The 24,991-nt window shown below is 38.2% G+C and overlaps 1 protein-coding gene across 1 annotated transcript; it reads right to left on the bottom strand.

Moving 5' to 3' along the window:
- Positions 1–269: 269 nt before the first annotated feature.
- Positions 270–24,787, bottom strand: nt5e (5'-nucleotidase, ecto (CD73)). Its single transcript, XM_056480943.1, has 9 exons — positions 23,821–24,787; positions 13,372–13,594; positions 11,743–11,931; positions 5,118–5,315; positions 3,865–4,019; positions 3,560–3,668; positions 3,331–3,480; positions 2,447–2,647; positions 270–788 (listed from the first exon to the last, which is right to left on the bottom strand). The coding sequence occupies exons 1-9, from the start codon at positions 24,151–24,153 to the stop codon at positions 628–630; spliced, it is 1,719 nt and encodes a 572-aa protein (XP_056336918.1). The 5' UTR covers positions 24,154–24,787; the 3' UTR covers positions 270–627.
- Between the last annotated feature and the right edge of the window lie 204 nt (positions 24,788–24,991).

Genomic DNA, 24,991 nt, shown 5'->3' with positions numbered 1-24,991 from the left:
AAACCTGCTCTATATTATAGATAAAATAAGCCTAAATCTTTTTTCTAATGTCTTACTCTCAGGAAGTTTAACTTGGCTTCAGCAGCGGGGGAGTTTCAGATCGACCTGAGCTCAATCTCCCTGCGCCCTGTGAAAGGAGGGAGCCCTGGGCTCAAGGATCCCTTGAGTTCAGGGCTCTCTCCCAGGACAGCACGCCAAACAAGCTACGTATAAATCGTGAGCTAAGTGTGAACTCTTGAAAAATCATCATACAGTATGAGCCATCATCATTAAGGAAATAAATACACATTTATTGTGGCATACGCTCACTTCTAGGACTGTTTCTATTCAGAGTTTTATAAATCAGGTCCCTGGATTATTCCTTGTGAAATTCATCACAGCTCATAGATGGAGTGTTACATGTGTAATGAAGATGTCCCTGTGTTGCTCTAATGAGAAGATCTTGTTTTACAAGACGAGTGATTTTTGGTCATCTGTCCTACATCACAGTGTTAATTATCAGTCGACTTCTATGAAGGCAACTCATCTTTGGGCTAAAGGCTTCCTCTTTTTTTCCTCATCTGACTGTACAATCACTCACAAAATGGCTACGTGTTGTATAAGTACATCAAGAATGATGTTAACTGGCTAAACAAACATGAGCCAGACGGCCCACAGCAGCAGAACGCTGGACGTGTATCCTCGAAGACCAGCACAGGAGCTGCTGAACTGGATGCGTCCCTCCACAGCCGGATGAACTCTCTTCCTCTCGGAGATGTAGCCAGCAACAACCGATATATCCAGATCACCTGTGGAATAAAGCACAGCACAGTGTGTAATGCTAACAAGAGTATGCAGCTAGACTTTACACACCTGAAACTTGTCTATAGCACTTGTTCACTGCTGCTCTTATAGTTGTGTAAATTGCTTCCTTGTCCTCATTTGTAAGTCGCTTTGGATAAAAGCGTCTGCTAAATGACTAAATGTAAATGTAAATGTAAAGGTGCAGATAGAGGAGATCAAAAGCAGACAGCAATGACTTTTGATGGAATCTTAGTCTCCCACAGACATCGCTAGACTCTAACAGGACATCGCTAGTCTTTTGCAGACATCACTAGTCTCTCACGGACGTCGCTAGACTCTCACATGACATCAGTAATCTCTTGCTAGTCCCTAACAAACATCCCTAGTCTCTCGCTAGTTTCTGACATCGCTAGAAGACATCAATAGTCTTTTGCTAGTCTCTGAAAGGACATCGCTAGTCTCTCAAAGACATCGCCAGTCTCACAGACATCGCTAGTCTCTCACAGGACATCAAAAGTCTCTCAAAGACATCGCTAGTCTTACAGACATTGCTAGTCTCTCAAAGACATAACTAGTCTCTCGCAGGACATCTCTAGTCTCTCACAGACATTGCTAGTCTCTGAACGGATATCGCTAGCCTCTCAAAGACATAACTAGTCTATCACAGGACATTGCTGGTCTCGCAGACATCGCTAGTCTCTGAAAGGACATCAATAGTCTCTCGCAGACATCGCTAGCCTCTCAAAGACATAACTAGTCTATCACAAGACATCGCTAATCTCTCGCAGGACGTCAATAGTCTCTCGAAGACATTGCTAGTCTCTCACAGACATCGCTAGTCTCTCGCAGGACATCGCTAATCCCTCAAAGACATAACTAGTCTATCACAAGACATCGCTAGTCTCTTGCAGACATCGCTAATCTCTCAAAGACGTAACATCGCTACTCTCTTGCAGAATATCAATAGTCTCTCGCAGACGTCGCTAGTCTCTGAAAGGACATCGCTAGTCTCTCGCAGACATCACTAATCTCTCAAAGACATAACTAGTCTATCACAAGACATCTCTAGTCTCTCGCAGACGTCGCTAATCTCTTGCAGAATATCAATCGTCTCTCGCAGACGTTGCTAGTCTCTTGCAGGACATCGCTAGTCTCTTGCAGGACATCAATACTCTCTCACAGACATCGCTAATCTCTCAAAGACATAACTAGTCTATCACAAGACATCTCTAGTCTCTTGCAGACGTCGCTAATCTCTTGCAGAATATCAATAGTCTCTCGCAGACGTCGCTAGTCTCTTGCAGGACATCCCTAGTCTCTTGCAGGACATCGATAGTCTCTCGCAGACATCACTAATCTCTCAAAGACATAACTAGTCTATCACAAGACATCTCTAGTCTCTCGCAGACGTCGCTAATCTCTCAACGTAATATCGCTAGTCTCTCGCAGGATATCAATCGTCTCTTGAAGACATCGCAAGTCTCTCGCAGACATCAATAGTCTCTCGCTAGTCTCTGACAGACATTGCTAGTCTCTGACAGCACATAACATCAAAGATTCTTTAAAGGTAGCTCTTCCACTTCTGTTAGTTTATCTTCTAACAGGATTAAGCCTTGAACATTGGGGAAACTGTGGTCTGTTTTGTCATTTGACCTCCACTTACCGCTGTCATGTTTGAGTTTCTGCTCTTTGATCATGGTGAATCCGTCTCCTCCGTCCACTAGGTAAGACGGCAGCACTACTTTATACACCTTGTTGGGGCTCAGCGGTTCATAATGGGGCACTCGACACTGGGTGCAGAGCACATTCACACTTTTAACACGGCTACCAGGCGCTTTTGATAAATCGTACACCACCTGGAAACCTGCAGAGGGATTAAAACAATAGAAGATTAACACTGCGTTATCTGAATTAGCATAATAGTAGCATGGACTAGTCTTGTTGGCCCTCCTGAACACTTGCCCCTGATAATTAACTACTGAGGTTGACTACATGACTACATATATTGTGATGCAGCTCCTTGAGAAACAGAATATTAAATGAGAAAGTAGTGGGCGTGGCTTGTTTTTCTGCTGCGATCTGATTGGATGTAGTAAAGTAGGCGTTTCATTCAGAAAGATGGGGAAAAGGGTTTGGGGAGAGTTATTACAACCTAACAGACTCCGCCTCCTCACAATTTCTGTTTGTTGTCAAAACTGAGAGCTGGAGGGGCGTGGTTAAGTATGCTAGCCACGCCCCCATATACCTCAGACTGACCCAATCTGAGGATTGAACTGAAAACAAACAGGATTTCAATTAAAGATCACAAGGGCAAACTATTGTTTTTGTTCTTAATGACATGCACAGGTGAATTGTTCACCACAATACTAGCAATGTGAGCTAACAAAACCATATGGCTAGTTTTGATTTGTACTTTAAACAGTTCACAACACGTTAACGAGATAAAAATTGATGCAAATAGTATGAAAAAAGAGAAAGAAACTCAAACAGTTTTAGAACACATAAAAGATGAGTAAATGATGGCAGAATTTTCAGTTTTAAAGGTACCTGACACCTGTAGAAATTCTCCAGTGTTTCCTCCATGTCTGCGAACTGAGTGCTCGAAAGCCTCTCGCAGAGTCGATCCGTTCAGCTGGACCAGGTCGAATGTTCCTCCAAACGGCAGCACGGCGATCAGGTCCTCCATTGTGATGGAACCTTCAGTCGGAGGGAGTGGGACGTTTTAGGATTATTTCTAATCTACACTCAAGCTGGTTTGAGATCAGTAAATCTGTACCGTTTCTGTTTCGCTCATCAATAGGTGCCCGAATGCCTCCACCGTTCAGAATACAAGAGCTGACATGGTTCCACTGGAGCTCGTCGGCGTATTTAATATTATGATGGACCTGAAATACAGGTGTCCCGTGAGATATTTAAAAGAGCGGGGCCCTAAGCAGCCAATTAGTTCGCTCATAGGGAGGGCCGGCTCTAGATCCATGTAAAGTAATTCTCAAGAAAAACAAAATGCAAAATACTGTCATCAGAAGGACAGCACATTTTACCAGCAAGTCTTTCTTTAAAAGCGTAGATGTTTTTACTCACCATGGCATCACAGATTAAATTCCCCAAATTGCATTCACGAAAGCGACACTCCTCAAAGGTGCCGTTGAGGTAGACTAGAGTCTGTCCCACTTGCTGAGAGGAGTAGTTGGCCAGATTCATCCTCCAGCTGTCCACTTTAGCCTGGATGTCGGGATCTAGAGAGAGCCACGTTACAAGTTGACATTTACATTTAGTCATTTAGCCCAGTGTTTCTCAACCACGTTCCTGGAGGACCACCAGTACTGCATGTTTTGGATGTCTCCTTTGTCCCACCCATTACAGGTCTTTCAGTCTCTGCTAATAAGCTGGTGATCTAAATGTGATTGATTAAGGAGACATGGCAATGTGCAGAGCTGGTGCTCCTCCAGGAACGTGGTTGAGAAACACTGATTAGCGAATGCTTTTGTCCAAAAAGCGGCTTACAATTGAGGAGGCATCAGAGGAGGCAATTGAGGAGGCATTTATCATCATGTTTAGCAGTGGGGACTTTATTTAGTCCCCTTAAGTCTGTGTGCATTCAGGTTTAAGTCCCCACTGGGATACAAAAACAAGTATACACAAACAGCGTGATGTACTCTGAAATATTTGAGTAAATTAAGAAGTTGCCTCATTTTGTCTTTTCAGCTGAAGAGAGAGGGTTTTTTATAGTGAAGGAGTGAGTGAGATAGCTTTACGGCACAAGAGTAACCTATTTTACTCAAGGCTTGTGTTTTGCAATACAAAAGGTAAATTTACAGCAACAAACGGGGCAGACATGTATTTAGAGTTGTATTTTAAAGCTGTATATAAAAACACAGACAGGAATTATTATCAACCTCTGCATAAACTGATTTCACTGATTCCTCAACTGATTTAACCTAGGATAGTAGGATAATTATCCTTATTACATAGCAATCAAAATCAAAAGAGTAAAGCTGTTATGAATGGGGTAGAGTACATATGTGTAGTCACGTTTACATTCGGTGTCTGCCCTCAGCAAATAGAAAACAATGTAAAGATGTGGCATTAGAGATGAGTTATTAAAACTATTATGATTAGAAATGTGTTGGAGAAATCTGCTCTTCGGTAAACAGAAACTTGGGGAAAGAAATAAACAGTGGCTAATAATTCAGGGGGTTTAATAATTCTGATTGCAACTGTACCTACTTGAAGACATCAGGGAACATATTGAACCTTTAATCTATAAATCATCATACCATATAGGATTACATACAAAATGAAATGCAAATGAACTTGCTTCCATGTTTCCTTACCGGGTTCTACTGAACTATCCAGAAGAATGGGGTTTCCTGTGGAATCCAGCACATTTCCGTTTGCATCAAAAGTCACTTTCAGGAATCCCAGATATTTTCCAAAGGCATAAGCCTGGACCACAGGCACCTGCCGGCCGTCATCTGACTTGACCATGAGCGGATACGGTCCTGCTGGAACTTCTGTGGATGGTGGAGTTCCTGCAGAGAGAAGCACACCAAATGAACAAACTGAATTAAAAACACCTACTGTGTGAAAGTCTTGCATTAAAGCATGTTAGACTTATTTCACACACACCAAAAAACATATTTTATTTGTTCATTTTAGAGTGGCGCGGTAACGCAAGAAGGTCGCTGGTTCAAGCCTCGGCTGAGTCAGTTGGTGTTTCTGTGTGGAGTTTGCATGTTCTCCCTGTGTTGGTGTGGGTTTCCTCCGGGTGCTAGTTTCCCCTACAAGTCTAAACACATGCGCTATAGGGGAACTGATGAACTAAATCGTCTGTAGTGTGTGTGAATGAGTGTTTATGGGTGTTTCCTGGTAATTGGTAGCATCCGGAAGGGCATCCACTGTGTAAAACATGTGCTGGATAAGTTGGCGGTTCATTCCGCTGTGGTGATCCCTGATTAATAAAGGGACTAAGCCGAAAAGAAAATGATCACCTCTGTTTTTCATGACACGTGTTTGTTCTCCCTCCAGATTGTTCTTTGCATGTGTGCTCATGCTAATTGGAAAGCAGTGCAGACCTCAACATGATCAGAAACATTGAGGAAACCTCTCCATAATGCTTGGAACAACCTCAATGCAAATATGTTTCTGGCCAATGATATTGCATATACTTAATTATCTACACTAATTATATTTCCATGTTTTATACTCTGACATGTAATCGTTTATTAATCGTTGTAATCGTAATTTTATATACAGAGTAATAGCACAGAGAGTGATAGTATTAGGTCCAGACAGTAGGGATCAACGAAGCACGGATCAAGCGACGGTTCGGACCGCACATGACCCTCGGTTTAATAACTTTATGGAACTTGTTAGGCTAATACAACAATACAACATTTATAACAATTGCAGAGAGATCGCCTCCCGCATCATTCAAATCTCGTGTATGAAAGCATTCTGGCTTCCCTGTAAAATATAATGATGACAGAAAAAGTTGTGTTGGGATGCTTTCTTAGGCTATTAATTAAAGGTGTTTTCTGTCACTGTTTGTTTAGCCTGCATTAATGCATTCAGTCTAAAGCTCCACGATTAAACATTAAAAGATCATGATCTCAATTAAAACTTGCGCAACATGAATGATAAATGATAATGATTTGCATATGTTAATTAATCCTTCGAAGCACTGCATTCAAATCTGCATTTGATTGAGAGAGTTTCAGCTGTTACACTTTTCAGTTCGTTACACACAGTGAAATAGCACAGAAGTACAGGGAGACCAGTTTATAGTACTGATATAAACACTGATGTTTATGGTAAAGATTAAAATCACTGGTTATTGGAACCTGACGCTGGTAAAAGCAATTACATTATGTAACCAATAGGTGGCGACAAACACCCATCAAAATGATGTCATTGAATAGGTTTTCAAAAATGATCCATCTATAATGAACCATGAAGTTTATGAGTGAATTGCTGAATAATTCACTGAAAATAAACATGATCTGTTGAACACGATGTTAGATATCTATATTTAGCTTGATTAGCAGCAGTAGCAAAGATCTGTTTTCCTGTTTTTCAGCAGGTTCTTTCCTGATTTTTGTTTTTATTCAAATTACAGGTAATGTTTGTTAAAAGCAATAGTTTTTGCAGTAATATTTTTGTCTAAATGGAAAGCAAATGAAATTTGTCTGCCTTTTTTGTTGATCCGAAAAATGGTCCGATCCATGACTCCAAACCATGAGATTTGGGATCTGTTACACCACTACCAGACACTGTTGTTCAATGACATTTATTTCTGGAAAATGAGTTATACTACACTGTAAAAATATCTGTGAATTAGCATTCATGTTCAAACTCATGTTAGTTGCATGTTTATTTATGTTTCTGAGTTGCATTATGGAACTTTAATCTTTCCTCCAACAGCCTTTACCCTTGAAAATATGTAAAAAGTGACTTATTGTCGTGTAATAGCGTGCAGTGCTATATTGTCTGTGTTGGTGCTGTACAGTGGTGTAGTCGGGGCTATACGCACGTATACTCAGAATGCCTTCTTTTTTCCCACTAGCTGTTTGGATATTACGATTTCTGAGGATCAATAATTGCGTATACCCTTAGTATACTCACTTGTTTTGCTGATTAGACTTCCCCTTTAACTGTATACCTATTTTTTTTTTAACTCTCATCCTAATTTGTTGCAATTGGTGCATTTTTGTGTAAATTTTGCGCCATTCCCCGCGCCCTGACCACCACAGCAGCTGTGAGAAAATTTCGTGGGTTTTTCGAAGTTAACTGAACGATGTCTCGCTGAAACGTTCAGGTAAAATTATAAAACAGCATGGGTGGGTTGAGTGGGTAATAGTACACCACCCTTTTACACCACCTTTTTTTTAGGACTACACCACTGGTGCTGTATATTACGCTACAGAAAGCTTGTAATAAACTGCAGCACATCTGTTATTTTACAGACTTATTTCTCTAGATATTATTATTTCATTATATTATTTCAAACAACTACAATGTCAATAAAAGTCCCTCAGTTAAACTGTAGAGCTTAATTTTCAACATCAAAAGTAGACAGAGCAGAGATCAACATCCCATAATGCAACTCACCACCGCAAATAAACAGAGAACACTTGAGAATCACATAACAGAGTGCTTTTACAGTGTGCTAGTACATAAATACACACTTTTCAAAGAGAAATCACAGTCATCCTAAGTTTTGCTTCATCTAAACTGGACACCACTACTGTTATAAACTGTCAGTGGTGGATTTCTTAAGCTGACAAACTGTGTCAAACAAGACTATTGTAGACTTTATAAAAAAGGGAAGGAGCTGCTTGATATTCCTTTTCCAGTGGAAAATATGTCTACACTGAACAACACTGTGCTTCAAGGCACGTCTGAGGGCCTTTAAGGTTTGTAGTCTGTCTCTTGATATGTTTAAAGATGCTCACCACTATTCAAGCCACAGCGGCACTCGTGATTAGAAGAAGAACCAGATCTTTCATTACTGCAGCGCTCCTAAACATGCTTTAAAGTGGATCTAGTGTTTACTGAAGGACTCAAACGAAGCAACATGTAAATTCTAATACAACACCCAGTTATTCCAATGCAATACTAAAAGTGTGTACAATATACATATACACACATACTCACATATTTCCCAAGTGCTGTTTAACAAAGAAAGGACTTTTTTTTTTCACTGTATTTCCGATTATATAAGTCTTATGTGGGTGTTGGTGTGGGTAACGCCTTCATTTCCGGGACATCATATGTCGTTTCCGGCATCAGGGAGTCCCTATGCATATGGGGGACTTGGGATGTCTGAGAAACAACTGAAATAATCATTGGAGCGCTAATATGTCAGTGCCATGACAGAGCTAGTAAATAGAGTTAAAAGGACAAAGCAAAGTTTTTCTTGAAACAAACAATAAAAGTCAAGCCTGAAATGATTCATACCCCTGGTGAATTCAGTATTTGTTCAAATGTAAACACAGTAAAAACTGAGAAATACTTTTTCCCACAACGATGCCTCTTGACCTATTATCTTTTAAGAGAAGCCTGTGTCATTTCTAGTAAACAGAAAACTTAGGGCTTGACTGTACGCGTTTATGGTACTGCACCCCTTTACCTCTCTGAGCTTCTCTGTCCTTACACACCTTCTCGTTCGCTCATGTCAGCCGACCAGCTCCTCCTGGGTGTGCCCAGGACCAGTCGAAAGCTCAGAGGGGATTGGGCTTTTGCTGTGGCGGCACCAAAATTGTGGAATGAGTTGCCATTGTATATTAGACAAGCCTCTTCCATTACGGTTTTTAAATCTCTTCTTAAAACCCACCTGTTCAGTTTGGCTTTTAGCACAGCGTGAGATGTTGACATTTTATATTTATTTATTTGTATTTTAAAGTTTGTTTTACTCTCTGTTGTCAGCACTTTGGTCGACTGTGTTGTTTTAAAGTGCTTTATAAATAAAATTGAATTGAATATATACAGTATATTTATATATATATTTTTTCCAATTTCTGTATAACGGAGAGCAGATTTCTTCAACACATTTCTAATCATAATAGTGTTAATAACTCATCTCTAATAACTGATTTATTTTCTCTTTGTCATGATGACAGTAAATAATATTAGACTAGATATTCTTCAAGACACTTCTATACAGCTTAAAGTGTCATTTAAAGGCTTAACTAGGGTAATTAGGTTAACTAGGCAGGTTAGGGTAATTAGGCAAGTTATTGTATAATGATGGTTTGTTCTGTAGACCAGTGTTTCCCAACCCTGTTCCTGGAGGCACACCAACAATACATATTTTGGATGTCTCCCTTACCTGACTAATTAACTTCAGGTTTTGGAGTCTCTTCTTATGTTCTAATTAGGTGATTCAGGTGTGTTTGATTAGGGAGACATTGAAAATGTGTACTGTTGGTGTGCCTTCAGGAACAGGGTTGGGAAACACTGCTGTAGACTATCGAGAAAAGTAAAGCTTAAAGGGGCTAATAATATTGACCTTAAAATGGCTTTAAAACAATTAAAAACTGCTTTTATTCTAGCCGAATTAAAACAAATAAGACTTTCTCCAGAAGAACAAATATTATCAGACAAACTGTAAAAATTTCCTTGCTCTGTTAAACATCATTTGGGAAATATTTAAATATTATAATTCTGACTTTAACTGTATATATATATATATATATATATATATATATATATATATATATATATATATATATATATATATATATATATATACACATACTGTATGTTTTTCTGCATTAAGATATTTGTGGCATGCTCAGAGCAGAAACATGAACAGACGAGTGTTATAGTTGTCAGCAGTCGTGTGTGTATTCAGTCTGTTCACAGCACAGACTCCTTTATAAACAGCAGCAAGTGTCAGGTTTTCAGCCTGAAAACAGCAGCAGAACTGAATGCAGATGAGCTGTGCTTAACAGTTAGACCACAGCTGCTGGAGGAAGAGCTCGAAGTGCTTCAACAGAGACAGATAACACTAAAATTAACTTATAGTCACCAAAGCTCATGTCTTTTATTAATACACACGTAACGACAAAAGACCTTGAGCAAATCCACCCGTAGTTACAACATGAGCACTTTACGACTTCCATTGTGTTGATGCTAACTAGTTGTTTTACTTCCTGTGATAAGAAGATCAATTGCCAATTATGGTTGAATCACTTTTAATTAACAGCTAAACACGCTCAGAATTAAAGCTACAAAATCTGTCACTGAGGCGGTACCTTTTCTAAAGGTACATTTTTGTTCCTAACAGGTCCTTAAATGTACATATTAACATCTAAACTGTACAAATGTGTACCTCATAGTACTTTAAAGGTACAAAAGTGAACTTTAAATTTACAAAAGTATACTCTACAGGTACATTTGAATCAGTGAATCATTTAACGGAGATTTACTTTGAACAGGTCATTTGAATCAGTGAGTGACTCATTTACTGGAGACTTACTCTGAACAGATTATTTAAATTAGCAAATCATTTACTGGACACTTACTCTGAACCGATCAATTTAATCAGTGAATCATTTATTAAAGACTCACTCGAAGATCATTTGAATTAGTGAATCATTTACTGGAGACTTACTCTGAACAGATCATTTGAATTGGTGAATCATTTACCGGAGACTTACTCTGAACAGATTATTTAAATGAACAAATCGTTTACTGGACACTTACACTGAACCGATAAATTTAATCAGTGAATCATTTACTGAAGACTCACTCGAAGATCATTTGAATCAGTGAATCATTTACTGAAGATTCACTCGAAGATCATTTGAATCCGTGAATTATTTACTGTAGACTCACTTTGAACAACTCTTTTGAATCAGTGAATCATTTCCTCAAGACTCACTCTTAACAGATCACTTGAATTGGAGAATCATTTACCGGAGACTTACTCTGAACAGATTATTTAAATGAACAAATGAATTACTGGACACTTACACTGAACCAATCAATTTATTCAGTGAGTCATTTACTGAAGACTCACTCGAAGATCATTTGAATCAGTGAATCATTTATTATAGACTCACTATGAACAACTTTTTTGAATCAGTGAACAATTTCCTGGAGACTCACTCAGAACAGATCATTTGAATCAGTGAATAATTTCCTGGAGACTCACTCTGAACAGTGAATTATTTCCTGGAGACTCACTCTGAACAGTGAATTATATCTTGCAGACTCACTCAGAACAGATCATTTGAATCAGTGAGTTGTTGATTCGTGAGCATTTATCAGTCCCATTCACACATGAATTTGTAGTGAAAATAATCTAGTGAAGTAAAAGTAAAAGTACCGGTACCTAAAATGCTATCTCTTTATTATGATGGTCCCTTGCACGCATTTTGTTGATTTTAAGTTACATTGCAACTACAGTAATTCTCATTCGGGCATATTAGCAGAATTGTCTCTGATACATACCTGTGTACAGGAATGTATTGGTGTGTCCTCCAATCACAACATCCACTCCCCGGACCTTCTTTGCAATCATTTGATCCATTATGAACCCAGAATGTCCGAGAGCGATGATCTTATTAACACCCAAAGCCAGGAGTTTCTCCACTTGAGGCTGTAAAGCAGTGATTTCATCCTCAAACTTCAGATGTGGGCCTGCATTTACATAGAAAAACACAGTCATACTCCTGCAGACTGGAAATGAACCTCTATTTTATTCAACACAATGCTTTTAAGCTGAGTTTTCACAGTCACAGATCATTTGAATCAGTGAATCATTTACCGCAGACTCAATCTGAACACATCATTTGAATCAGTGAATCATTTACCAGAGACTAAATCTGAACCCATCATTTGAATCAGTGAATCATTTACCAGAGACTAAATCTGAACCTATCATTTGAATCAGTGAATCATTCACCAGAGACTCAATCTGAACACATCATTTGAATCAGTGAATCATTTACCGGAGACTCAATCTGAACACATCATTTGAATCAGTGAATCATTCACCAGAGACTCAATCTGAACACATCATTTGAATCAGTGAATCATTTACCGGAGACTTTGTCTGAACAGATCATTTGAATCAGTGACTCATTCGCTGAAGACTCACTCTGAGCAGATTATTTGAATCAGTGAATCATTCGCTGAAGACTCACTCTGAGCAGATTATTTGAATCAGTGAATCATTCACTGAAGACTCACTCTGAGCAGATTATTTGAATCAGTGAATCATTCACTGAAGACTCACTCTGAGCAGATTATTTGAATCAGTGAATCATTCACTAAAGACTCACTCTGAGCAGATTATTTGAATCAGTGAATCATTAACTATATATATTTATTACAATTACTCTATAAACAGTGCACAGGAAATAAACACAGTGTGAGGGGTAAAGGTTAACGTGGTGTTCCTGGAATGTGCTTGCAATCTCTGCATTGATAAAGAAAGATAAAGTCTCTGTGTTAATGGCAGATCAATGACTGCAGTAAAGTTGCAAATGCCTTGTTTTGCTTTTCTTTTTGCCTCGTGGTTAAGTGCATCAACATAACACTGAGGTGCTCACGGAGACCCAAGTTCAAGTCCCGGCTCTAATTAGAATAAAATTTGGTTTGCCCAAATAGCAAAGAGAAATAAAAAATGCATGTAAAAAAAAAAACACCTTGGTTAAAAAGAGGTTAAAATATATAAAATATTGCATACATTTAGAAGTCAAAGTTGTGCTCAATAGCTTGAATTCAAACATTAAGTGTAAAAAGAGTATGTTCATTTCATGACGTAAACCTAATGCTGAAGTATATATTTCAGTAGCCTTCATGTAATAATTAAACCTTTAAGTAAATCAGGAAATTAAGTAGAGTTAGAAAGTACAATATTTTATTTTGGGATTCAGTCAAATAAAAGCAAACATTTCCTAAATTACAAAATACTCTGAAAAAGTCCAGATTCTTTAAATAATGTACTGGAGAACAGTAGATATTTAAGTATATATAAGTACATAAAAAGCAGACACTAATAATGAAAAGCTCTTATTTCTTGGTTTAAAAGTTTCCTCACAGCACACTAGAATAAACCTTCATGGGCTGACTTACCTGGTAGAGACAAAGCAGGCGTCTCCGCTGATGTGTAGCCGACAACACCCACTTTCTCAGAGCCCAAAGTGAAGATTTTATAAGGGAAATAGTATCCGCTGATCTGAGGAGCAAGTGTCGCATCGGCTTTAATGTTGGCGCTGAGAACAGTGCAGTTCACCTCCTGAAGGAAAGGTTTCAGCAGGCCGTCCACTCCATTGTCAAACTCATGGTTTCCTAAGGCCTAAAGCATCACAAACACATGCAAAAACACATACATAAGTAGTAGCTTGGACCCGGAAACAGTAATCCATACGTCACGACTTAACAAAGAGATAAAATAAAAGAAGTAAAATAATCCGAGATCAGTATATTGAAATGGGCATACCATGAGCCTCAGACTACACCTTCTTGGTCTCGTGTAAAATCCACGAGTGTTAAACCCCACTGCACAACGGGCCAATCAGAGCACAAAGCAGACTGTTGCGTGACTCACAGGCCACGCCCTCATCATTTGCATGTAAGACTACTTTAGGTCATTCATCCGGACTAGCAGCCGCATCATCAAGAGAAAAGAGTCTCATATAGCTCTGAAGTCCTATATATGCATGCCTCACGCTGCATTTAATAAGCCTAGCCTTTCTAGTGAGAAAACAATGACAGTTTCCATCCATTGGTTATTTTTTAAGAATATACTTGACTTACTATGTATGTGGGACTTTTATTTTAAAAAAGGCAAGCTGCTAATTGTTTACTGTGCGTTATTTGGCAACCACAGCACGAGACATGATCAAACAGGACGCAATATGCAGGATATACAGATTACACATTTATTTAGCTCCGCTTCGGAGAGGCATAAGGTATCTTAAGTTACATCTTTTGTTAATTCAATTCAATTCACCTTTATTTGTATAGCGCTTTTACAATGTAGATTGTGTCAAAGCAGCTTCACATAGAAGGTAAAAGGTTAATGTATCGTGTTTATTGTGAATTTTGATGGTGTGTTTCAACAAACACATACAGTATAGATGCTGAATCATGTCAACTCACTCAGCTCAGCTGTCATCTGTTCATGCAAAGGTTGATAATAATTTCTAGCGGTGTTTTCTTTTACTATAGCACTAAAATACAAGGTGATACATCTCTTTGGCTCTCTTTTATCAAGTTTAACTATAATTTCGCCTTTATCCACAACAGATCTGGTGAGCAAAATAGGGCAACGCTACTCTGATTGGGTTCATCAAACATCATGCTCTAAAGAGAGGCACATCAGAGCGGAGCTCATTAATATTCACGACACAAACCATATATGGTCAGTCGTGGCCCTTCTGAGTCTAGAAGTATTTCTCAGAGTAATAAATGAGCTTATTAAACAATTTCTGGAGATTTTCTAAACTTACCGAAGCCATAAACCTACTACGTAGATATAACCTAAAACAATACTGTATATGGAAACACCAAGATCTGCACAAAGCCACCTAATTCATTGCGTTTCAATTTCTGTTGCATAACTCATTCATTAGATTAGAAAATAGACCACAGTGGCTTCTCATACCTCCTCTTTTTGATATTTGTCACCAGTTCATCAAAAGCAATGGTTTTGTTCTCCTTGACTCATTGGACTCACATTTACAAATGTTTGATGCTATTATTACAGTGTTGTGCACGAGTCTAATTCGCATCTTTGGATGGAAACATAGCTAACGTCACAGATCATAAACACATAATGGACTAAAACGCTGAAAGGCAGTGGTGTGTATTAATCTATTTTTGTTCGCAAGCCCTTCTAATTGGTTATGCTCTGATTATTTTATAACCGAAGCATAACTGAAGGCAACGGCATGTTAAAGAAGCACTAAAACAAGTTCTTCAGTAACACACACAAGAACAAAAGGAGGCTTTCACCCTTACTTCATGGTCCAAATATAAAAATCAAATCAAAAAATAAAATAATTAACCGTTGTACATTATTTATTGATTAAAAATCCAGTTTGGAGTGTTTTAAAACTGTGTAACAGGACAGCTGGAAAACAAATCAAATGTAAAATCTGGGTTTTTGTATCATAAAATGCTGTCTGAGAACAAGATCAAGATGTCTTCAGTCTCGTGAGCTTCAAAAGGTTTTCTTCAACTCTCCTTTTAGCAGGTCATGTTTCACTAGAAAAGACTGACTTTTATGGCAGAACTGCTTAAAGACAATCGTATAAACAGTGCAGTGGGCATTCTCATCACATATTTATCTTGTTATATCATTTAAGCAGCTCTGCTTGTTCTCTACCTGACAAAAGTCTTAGAAACAGCAAGTAATATTTTGACTTCTAGTTGATGATTTGGTATCAGAAATGGCTTAGATGAGGCTTATTTGAGCACAATAAAATCTGATCATGTCTTGATTATTAATGATTTGATTAGGACAGTAAGGTCTGACTCTGCTTAGACTAAAGTCTGCTCACTGAACCTTCAATAATGTCCAGTATAGAATATGTGCTCATGCTGCAGTGGAAACAGAATGAATATTGTGTCTGACTCCATCATGAGCTTGGAGGACTGCATCCATACATCTCTGACATGACTCAAATCACTGATTAATAAAGTCATCTGGAATGGTGAAGAAAGCCTTCTTGCAGGACTCCCAGAGTTCATCAAGAGTCTTTGTGTTCATCTTCAACGTCTCCTCCTTCATCTTACCCCAGACGTGCTCAATAATGTTCATGTCTGGTGACTGGGCTGGCCAATCCTGGAGCAGCTTGACCTTCTCTGCTTTCAGGAGCTTTGATGTGGAGGCTGAAGTATGAGAAGGAGCGCTATCCTGCTGGAGAATTGTCCCTCTCCTGTGGTTTGTAATGTAATGGGCAGCACAAATGTCTTGATACCTCAGGCTGTTGATGTTGATCATCCACTCTGCAGATCTCCCCATACTGAATATAACCCCAAACCATGATTTCTCCTTCACCAAACTTGACTGATTTCTATGAGAATATTGGTCCATGCTGGTTCCAGTAGGTCTTCTGCACTATTGGTGATGATTGGGATGCAGATCAACAGATGATTCAGCAGAGAAATCCACCTTCTGACACTTTTACACATGATCAACTAGAAGTCAAGTTATTATCTGTTGCTCTTACAACTGGGATCCACCACAAGACTATTATCAGGTAGTGTACTTGTATTGTGACTGAAGTGTTGTGATGGTCATCCTCATGCTGTTTATCTTCATATGACAACCAACTACTTACATTAAGAGTGTATGAACTTACAAGCACATCATAATTAGCTTTCTCTTTAAAACGCACTCTCCTCATCGACAGCACACAAAAGCATGAGAACAGACTGCTTTCACTGGAGCGTCTGTGAATGTTCATTGACAGTGGCTGACTGGAGGATCGACATTTGGGAAACACCTCTTCTGTTTGTGTTCCAGCAGTTTGAGTCCCGCAGCACCCGAGCGGCTGCTCTGTCCACTGTAATGAAGACTCCAGTGGCTCACGCTCACCTGTCCTGTCCTGTCCTGTCCAGCACCTTCTGTCCACAAACTCGACGTCAATGATCAAACGAGGAACGCATCCCTTTGAAACCTCTAATGATGGAAAAACTGACCACAGCAGGATGAAGCTGAGAGATCCCTACATAGACATCTGATATAAGCCAATATATGAACATACATAAACAATACATGTAATATAAATGAACATATATATTTGTAATTTTAATGGTTGAAACAGTATATGAAAGCGGCCGTGGTGTCAACAAAATAAATTAATGAATTCATTTATTAACATGGCAGCACGGTGGCACAGTGGGTAACATGATCGCCTCTCAGAAAGAAGGTCACAGGTTCGAGCCCTGACTGGGTCAGTTGGCATTTCTGTGTGGAGTTTGCATGTTCTCCCCGTGTTGGCGTGGGTTTCCTGCGGTTTCCCCCACAAGTCCAAAAGACATGTGGTATAGGTGAATTGGGTAAGCAAAATTATCCGGTGTGAATGAGTGTGTATGGGTGTTTCCCAGTGATGGGTTGCAGCTGGAAGGGCATCCGCTGTGTAAAACAGATGCTGGATAAGTTGGCGGTTCATTCTGCTGTGGTAACCCCAGATTAATAAAGGGACTAAGCTTAAAAGAAAATGAATAATTAAAAATCTAATTTACCTAAAAACCTCTTAGCAACACATTAGTTTCTATCCAGAAATCCACAGTGAGCACATAAACATCCAGAACTATCCAGAATAGCATAGTAAATGCATTAGAGAAGCCCCGGCAAACACTTGCAGAAACGAAACCTTAGCGAACATCCAGAAAGCCATTCCAAGCACACAAGCAACACCCCAGCACCTTCCCTCCACTTCTGCTCTCCATACTGTATGTCAGTGATCAGCTGAGGAACTCGTCCCATTGACAGCTCTAATGATGGAAACACTGAGCACACCTGGATGAAGCTGACAGATCTTCAGATGAGTCTCTGTGATGAGTCCTTTATCACATGTTCATTCCTCCACACTCTCTCTCACTCATAATCTATGTAATGTATGCGAAACGCTTAAGTAATGTCACATAAATGCTTGCTTTCAGAAGTTGTGGCATTCATCTTCTCAGAAACAGACAGGGCTGATTTGCATTACGCTTTGCACATTCTGAGGTCTTTTATTTTTCTGTGTTTATATTTAGTCAGTCTCGAGATTATTCATACTCCGGTCACACTTTATTTTGATGGTCCATTTGTTAAATTAAGTAACATTGCAAATACATGCTAACTAATTCTCATTAGATTATAAGTAGACTGTTGGGGTTAGTGTAAGTTGACATATACATGCTAAGTTTCATATAGTCAGTTAAATGTCTGTTTAGCAGCAGTATCAGCAGATATTAAGCACACAGTCTACTAATACTCAAATGGACCATCGAAATAAAGTGTTACCCACACTCCTGGCAAATCCTGACTTAAAGTTATTTTCATTCAACCAGCAGTTTTTTTTTTTTGACTGTAAATGACACAGGCTTCTCTCAAAAGATAGTAAGTCGATGTACAGGAGGCATCATTTATGGGAAAAAATATTTCTCTTCATTATATACTGTACAACTGAAGTCAGAATTATTCACCCCCTGTATTTTTCCCCCAATTTCTGTTTAACAGAGAGACAATTTTCCTCAACACATTTCTGATCATAATAGTGTTAATAACTCATCTCTAATAACTGATTTTTTTTCTCTTTGCCATGATGACAGCACATAATATTAGTCTAGATATTCTTCAAGACACTTCTATACAGCTTAAAGTGACATTTAAAGGCTTCACTAGGTGAATTAGGGTAAAGTTAGGGTAATTAGGCAAGTCATTGTATAACAGTGTTTTTTCTGGAGACAATCCAAAACTAATATTGCTGAAGGGGGCTAATAATATTGACCTTAAAATGGCTTTAAAACAATTAAAAACTCATTTTATTCTAGCCGAAATAAAACAAATAAGACTTTCTCCAGAAGAACAAATATTATCAGACATACTATAAAAAATTCCTGAATCTGTTCAACATCATTTGGGAAATATATGAAGGAGGCAAAAAATCCTCAGGAGGGCAAAGAATTTTGACTTTAACTGTATATTTGCTATATTTTTTTTAATAATAGCCATGTGAATAAAGGCTTTTAACTAGTTTTTATCTCTTTAACTTATTTCTCGAGTGTCTTGGACTAATTTTAATTTTTGTATACCTTTAGGTACACCTTCTCCAGAGTGACGTGTTAATTACCATTGAAGCACTTTTTGTTTGTTTTTGGACTTCAGGATCTATTTTTATTCATTCTTAATATTATGGTATCAGAAACAAATGAATAAAAATAAATAAACAAATGGCTACTCTCAAGACCTCAAGAAATAAAGTCCCCAATGAAACCCATTACAACAGCAATGTTTAATTGTACTGTACTGTAATTTAAGTATAAAATCATTGTTAATAGGCTTTAATTCTGTTGTGTCGCTACAGGGGAACTGAATTAAAAATAATTGCATGTATAAGTATATGGGTGTTCTGGGATCATAAGTAAGAGTATAATTATGTATGAATGGAAAAAATAGTATGCAAGCACTTTATTTTCTTATATATATATATATACACACACACACACACACACACTCTCTCACCAGCCACTTTATTAGGTACACCTGTCCAACTGCTCGTTAACGCAAATTTCTAATCAGCCAATCACATGGCAGCAACTCAATGCATTTAGGCATGAAGACATGGTCAAGACGATCTGCTGCAGTTCGAAGCGAGTGTACCCATCTTCTGATGGCTACTTCCAGCAGGATAATGCACCATGTCATAAAGCCCCAATCATCTCAGACTGGTTTCCTGAACATGACAATGAGTTCACTGTACTCAAATGGCCTCCACAGGCACCAGAGCTCAATCCAATAGAGCACCTTTAGGATGTGATGGAATGGGAGATTGGCATCATGGATGTGCAGCCGACAAATCTGCAGCAACTGTGTGATGCTATCATGTGAATATGGAGCAAAATCTCTGAGGAATATTTCCAGTACCTTGTTGAATCTATGCCCGAAGGATTAAGACAGATCTGAAGACAAAAGCGGGTCCAACCCGGTTTCTAGTGAGGTGTACCTAATAAAGAGGCCGGTAAATGTATTTATACTGATACTGGAACAAAATAATGAACCAAAATTTATTTTGTCACTGATTTATCCAGAACTATAATAATAATAATTATAATAATAATAATCTCCTCAATATTTATTTATATGCAAAATATTTTTGCAAAGGAAAATAATGGCGTTTAGTATAAAAATATCCTTTACAGATTAAAAGGATTAATAAAGCAACAAGCAATGGGTCTCGTTCTGTCAAGCAGGCTAATAAACAAACATTTAAACTGAAAAACACCTCTGCTATTATAACCACATTCCACTGTTATTATTAATAATGGTGTAAATAATGTGAGCATAGTCTATCTCAGCTTTTAGTTTCATTTTCAGTTATTAATCCTGTTATTGTTATTTAAAGCATTCCAATCTGCTCAGAAAAGCAGTTTACAGTATAAACAACCCCCATTAAACGTGTTTGGTGGAAATAATGTTACTGCACATGCGAATCAAAACCGAAAGTTTGGTGACTTGGATGAATAACAAGGCCATCATTTTCAATTAGCAAGACCCTAGTAAACATATTATCCAGAACCTATTATCCACTGTAAGCACATAAACATCAACCTACAGCAGCAACACCTTAGCAACCACTTTAGATCCTTGTAACCACTAAGCAACACCCTAGCAACTACTCAGAACACCATAGTAAACATGTTAGCAACGTTCTAGCAACCCCTCAGAACAACTTAGAAACAAAAGTTTGGTGACTTGAATAAATAAGGATGAGATGTGTTCTTACTATTTGTATTTGCGTTGACTCATGAAATAAGCCGCTTCAGCACTTTTGAGAAAGCTAAATAGATATATTAACTTTCTATATATATTAATTTCTATTCCGCTGTTGTTGTTATTAATATGGATGTAAAAATAGTGAAAGTACGTTCAATCTCTTCTCAGGCTTTTAGTGTTATTTTCAGTTCCTGTTACTGAACACAATCTACATTTACAGTAAATGAACGACCCTTATTAAAAGTGAAATAATGCTACATGTGAATCAATCAAATACTGAAAGTTCTGTGACTTGGTTGAATAACAAGGATGTAATCTTCAATTAGCAAGATCCTATAAACATATTAGAACAGGGGTGTCGCTAGACCTCATTTACTGTGGCACATACCCCAGTAAAACGTACTGCTCCAGGTCCCAGTGTGAATCCCGGTAGTGAACATGCATGCCAAATAAATACACGTCGCTCATTCATTCGTGAAACCGGCGTACCAGCCATTCATGCAGAGGTGTCAGCATGCAGTAAGGTTTGCAAGTTGACAAAACTAATGTTTAAGTAATTTGATGATGATCTTATTTTGACTGAACATGGTTCCTGTAGGAGGATCTTAGCACATCACTCCAATTGTGTCTTTTACACTGGGTTGATATTTGTAATTTATTTTAATACTAGGCAGCGCAGTAGGTAGTGCTGTCGCCTCACAGCAAGAAGGTCACTGGTTCGAGCCTCGGCTGGGTCAGTTGGCGCTTCTGTGTGGAGTTTGCATGTTCTCCCTGCATTCGCGTGGGTTTCCTACGGGTGCTCTAGTTTCCCCCACAGTCCAAAGACATGCGGTACAGGTGAATTGGGTAGGCTAAATTGTCTGTAATATATGAGTGTGTATGGATGTTTCCCAGAGATGGGTTGCAGCTGGAAGGGCATCTGCTGTGTGAAACATGTGCTGGATAAGTTGGCAGTTTATTCTGTCAACTGACCCATCCGAGGCTTGAACCAGCGACCTTCTTGCGGTGAGGTGACAGCACTACCTACTGTGCGCCCGCATCACCCATTTTAAACATAATAGTTTAACTAATTTCTGAAAACTATTGTTTTGTCTTTCCCATGGTGGCAGCCAGTGCAGAATATTTGACTAGTTATTTTGCAAGATAGCTGTTTTCAGATTAAAGTGTCATTTAAAGGCTTAACTGGGTTATGTTAACTAGGGAAGTTGGAATAATTAGTCAAGTTATTGTGTAACTGGTTTGTTGTGTAGACCATCAAAAACATACAGTAAATATTTCTCAAGGAGGCTAATAATAATGACCTTAAAATTGTATTTATAAAAACTAAAAACTGCTTTTATTCTAGACAAACGGTAAGAAACGAGACTTATTATGACTCCAGAAGAATTATTTTAGTTTTATAGGAAATACTGTAAGGATGTCATTGATTTGTTAAAGATCCCTTGCGAAACATTATTTTAAATTAGTGATAGAAGACTTCAGCTGCATCTGTTAAAGTTTACAGGTGCAAAAATGTGCCTTGATGTACTTGACTATTAGAAATGTGTTATCCTTCTACAATAAAAAGGTACTTGTCAAATAAATTGACAAGATTATTTTGAGTTTAAGTTATTTAATTAGCTTGTTTATGAAGACTGCAGAGTGGTACAAAGATTCAACCCTTTTGGGAATCTGTGTAAGACAATTTGGTAGATATCTGGGATTTAATATCCCTCTCTCACCCAGGACATGCCATTTATAGTAGGTGGCAAAACTGAGGTTCCACATATTACAAATGATAAGTTCACCCTTATAACTATGGGCATTACTACAGCAGCACGTACAGTTGAAGTCAGAATTATTAGCCCCCCTTTGAATTTTTTTTCTTTCTTAAATATTATCAAAATGATGTTGAACAGAGCAAGGAAATCTTCCCAGTATGTCTGATAATATTTTTTCTTCTGGAGAAAGTCTTATTTGTTTTATTTCGGCTAGAATAAAAGCAGTTTTTAATTTTTTTAAACATCATTTTAAGGTCAATATTATTAGCCCCTTTAAGCTATATTTGTTTTCGATAGTCTACAGAACAAACCATCATTATACAATAACTTGCCTAATTCCCCTAACCTGCCTAGTTAACCTAATTAACCTAATTAAGCCTTTAAATGTCACGTTAAGCTGAATACTAGTGTCTTGAAGAATATCTAGTCTAATATTATTTACTGTCATCATGACAAAGAGAAAATAAATCAGTTATTAGAGATGAGTTATTAAAACGATTATGATTAGAAATGAGAAGAAATCTGCTCTCCGTTAAACAGAAATTGGGGGAAAAAATAAACAAGGGGGCTAATAATTCTGAGTTTAACTGTATAATACTGAGGTTTTGGAAAGATATGCAACGCCCTACACTAAAATTATGGATTGAATCCATGATAGAGAATGTATCATATGAGAAATTGTTTGCCAAAATGAATGGCGATTACAAGGAAACAGATATATGGAATATTTTCATTTCCTCACTTGAAATATGAAGGTATCTCTCCTGTCAGGGGCGTAGCAACCGGGGGGGACGTGGGGATACGTCCCCCGCACTTTTAGAGACTGACCATTTAGAAACAGGTGATTAAGAATGTAAACCTTTGGATTTCATACAGCTGTCCGCCCACTTTTAAAATGTCCAATACACCCCTGTATCCTGTTTTAGTTTTTTTTATACTGTTGTTACTGGTTGTCTAATTATGTATTTATTTTCTAAACTGATGAACAAATCTATAAATTGTGAAGAACTTGTATACATTTTATATATGTGTATGGAGTTGTATGTTATATCAAGAAAAAAACTAATAAAAGTTTCATTAAAAAAAGACTGCAACGTATTGTTTAAGTAGTTTGTGCTGTATATTTAAGTGTGGCCCCTAAAAAGACAAGTTGCCCCTGTCCGTGTAGAACCGCCACTGGACTTGGATGCACCGTACGTCATGTTTAAATAGCAACACGTGCACTATTATACAGAACATCCACCATAGTAAACTCATTAGCAACCACTCTGAACATCTTAGCAACACAAGTTTGGTGACTAGTGTGAATAATAGCTGTGTTCTTCTTACCATCGCGTCGTATTTGAGCTGGTTCATGAAATACGCCGCCTCAGCGCCCTTGTAATAGTTAAACCAGACGGTGCCCTGGAACTGGTCTCCGGCGTCCAGCAGCAGCACGTTTTTCTCCTTGCTGCGGATTTCTTTGATTTTGGTGGATCTCCGCGAAACTCCGGCGAAACACGGCGGCTTGCTGCATTTGCCCGAGTCCTTGTTGGTCTCCTCCACTCGCGCGTGCACGTCATTGGTGTGCAGCAAAGTGAGCTGGAAGTCTGCAGACCAGCACAGCTGACAGTGAATGCAGAGCAGCAGCAACGCAGAGAGGAGATTCATCATCATCATCATCCTCTCCGTCTGTAAATGAGAAGCTCATGGTGGAGTTCACAGGACTTTAGACTGGAGGAGGAGCCGCCAGCTAGCAGCCCTCATCCTCTAAACTGAGGAAAATATACTCATGCAGAGAGTCAGCATGAGTATCCAGACCAAGGTTATTTATTGAGGTAAAGTTGGTTTATATTCACAAATTCGTTCAGTGACAACTTACGGTCCCTATATTGTTTACTATGCTACTTTGAATATTCGGTGATAATCGACTTCAAAATAATTGAACAATGTTGTGATTTAATAGTCATTGTTTGCTAATATGATTTCCCCATTTAGAATTTGCAATACTTTTCTGAATGTATAATGTTTAGCAGTACGTCTGAATGTGTGAATTTAAAACCAACTTTGTCTCAATGGGTTATTTTATTAAACGCAAACTAACACTAAAACCCTGTTCACACCAAGCACGATAAACAGAACATTAAAGTAAAGTTGGTTTTATATTTGCACATTTGTTTAGCGACAACATGTGACATGCTCCCTATATTGTTTACCGCGGTACTTTAAATATAATATATTATATTATAATGTCATTTTCCTCATGGGAACCAACAATTTGTCAAAATGTACTAATATTGCTATACTTGTGGGTATATCTGGTCAGAAATACACACACACACATACACACACAAACAAACATAAAAGAACAAACATGACATACAAAATGTAGAAAAGCAGTACATAAATACATGTATGGTTGAGAGATAAATGTAAGATAACTCAGATTATCCCACAATTAAGTGATGACAACAACATCTACTCCCTAAAAAATAATAAACTAATAATGTTTGAGGTAAAG

This window comes from Danio aesculapii, chromosome 20, assembly GCF_903798145.1.
Source record: "Danio aesculapii chromosome 20, fDanAes4.1, whole genome shotgun sequence".
Classification (NCBI taxonomy): domain Eukaryota; kingdom Metazoa; phylum Chordata; class Actinopteri; order Cypriniformes; family Danionidae; genus Danio; species Danio aesculapii.
The sequence above is the reverse complement of the archived record's forward strand: the minus strand, read 5'-3'. Positions and strand labels throughout refer to the sequence as shown.

Excerpts from the sequence above, each read along its gene's own strand:
- nt5e (XM_056480943.1), bottom strand. The coding sequence starts at position 24,153 with ATGATGATGATGATGAATCTCCTCTCTGCGTTGCTGCTGCTCTGCATT. Across the intron at positions 13,595-23,820 it reads AGCTCAAATACGACGCGATG|GCCTTAGGAAACCATGAGTT; the intron begins GTAAGAAGAACA and ends GTGATGCTTTAG. Across the intron at positions 4,020-5,117 it reads GGATAGTTCAGTAGAACCCG|ATCCCGACATCCAGGCTAAA; the intron begins GTAAGGAAACAT and ends GGCTCTCTCTAG.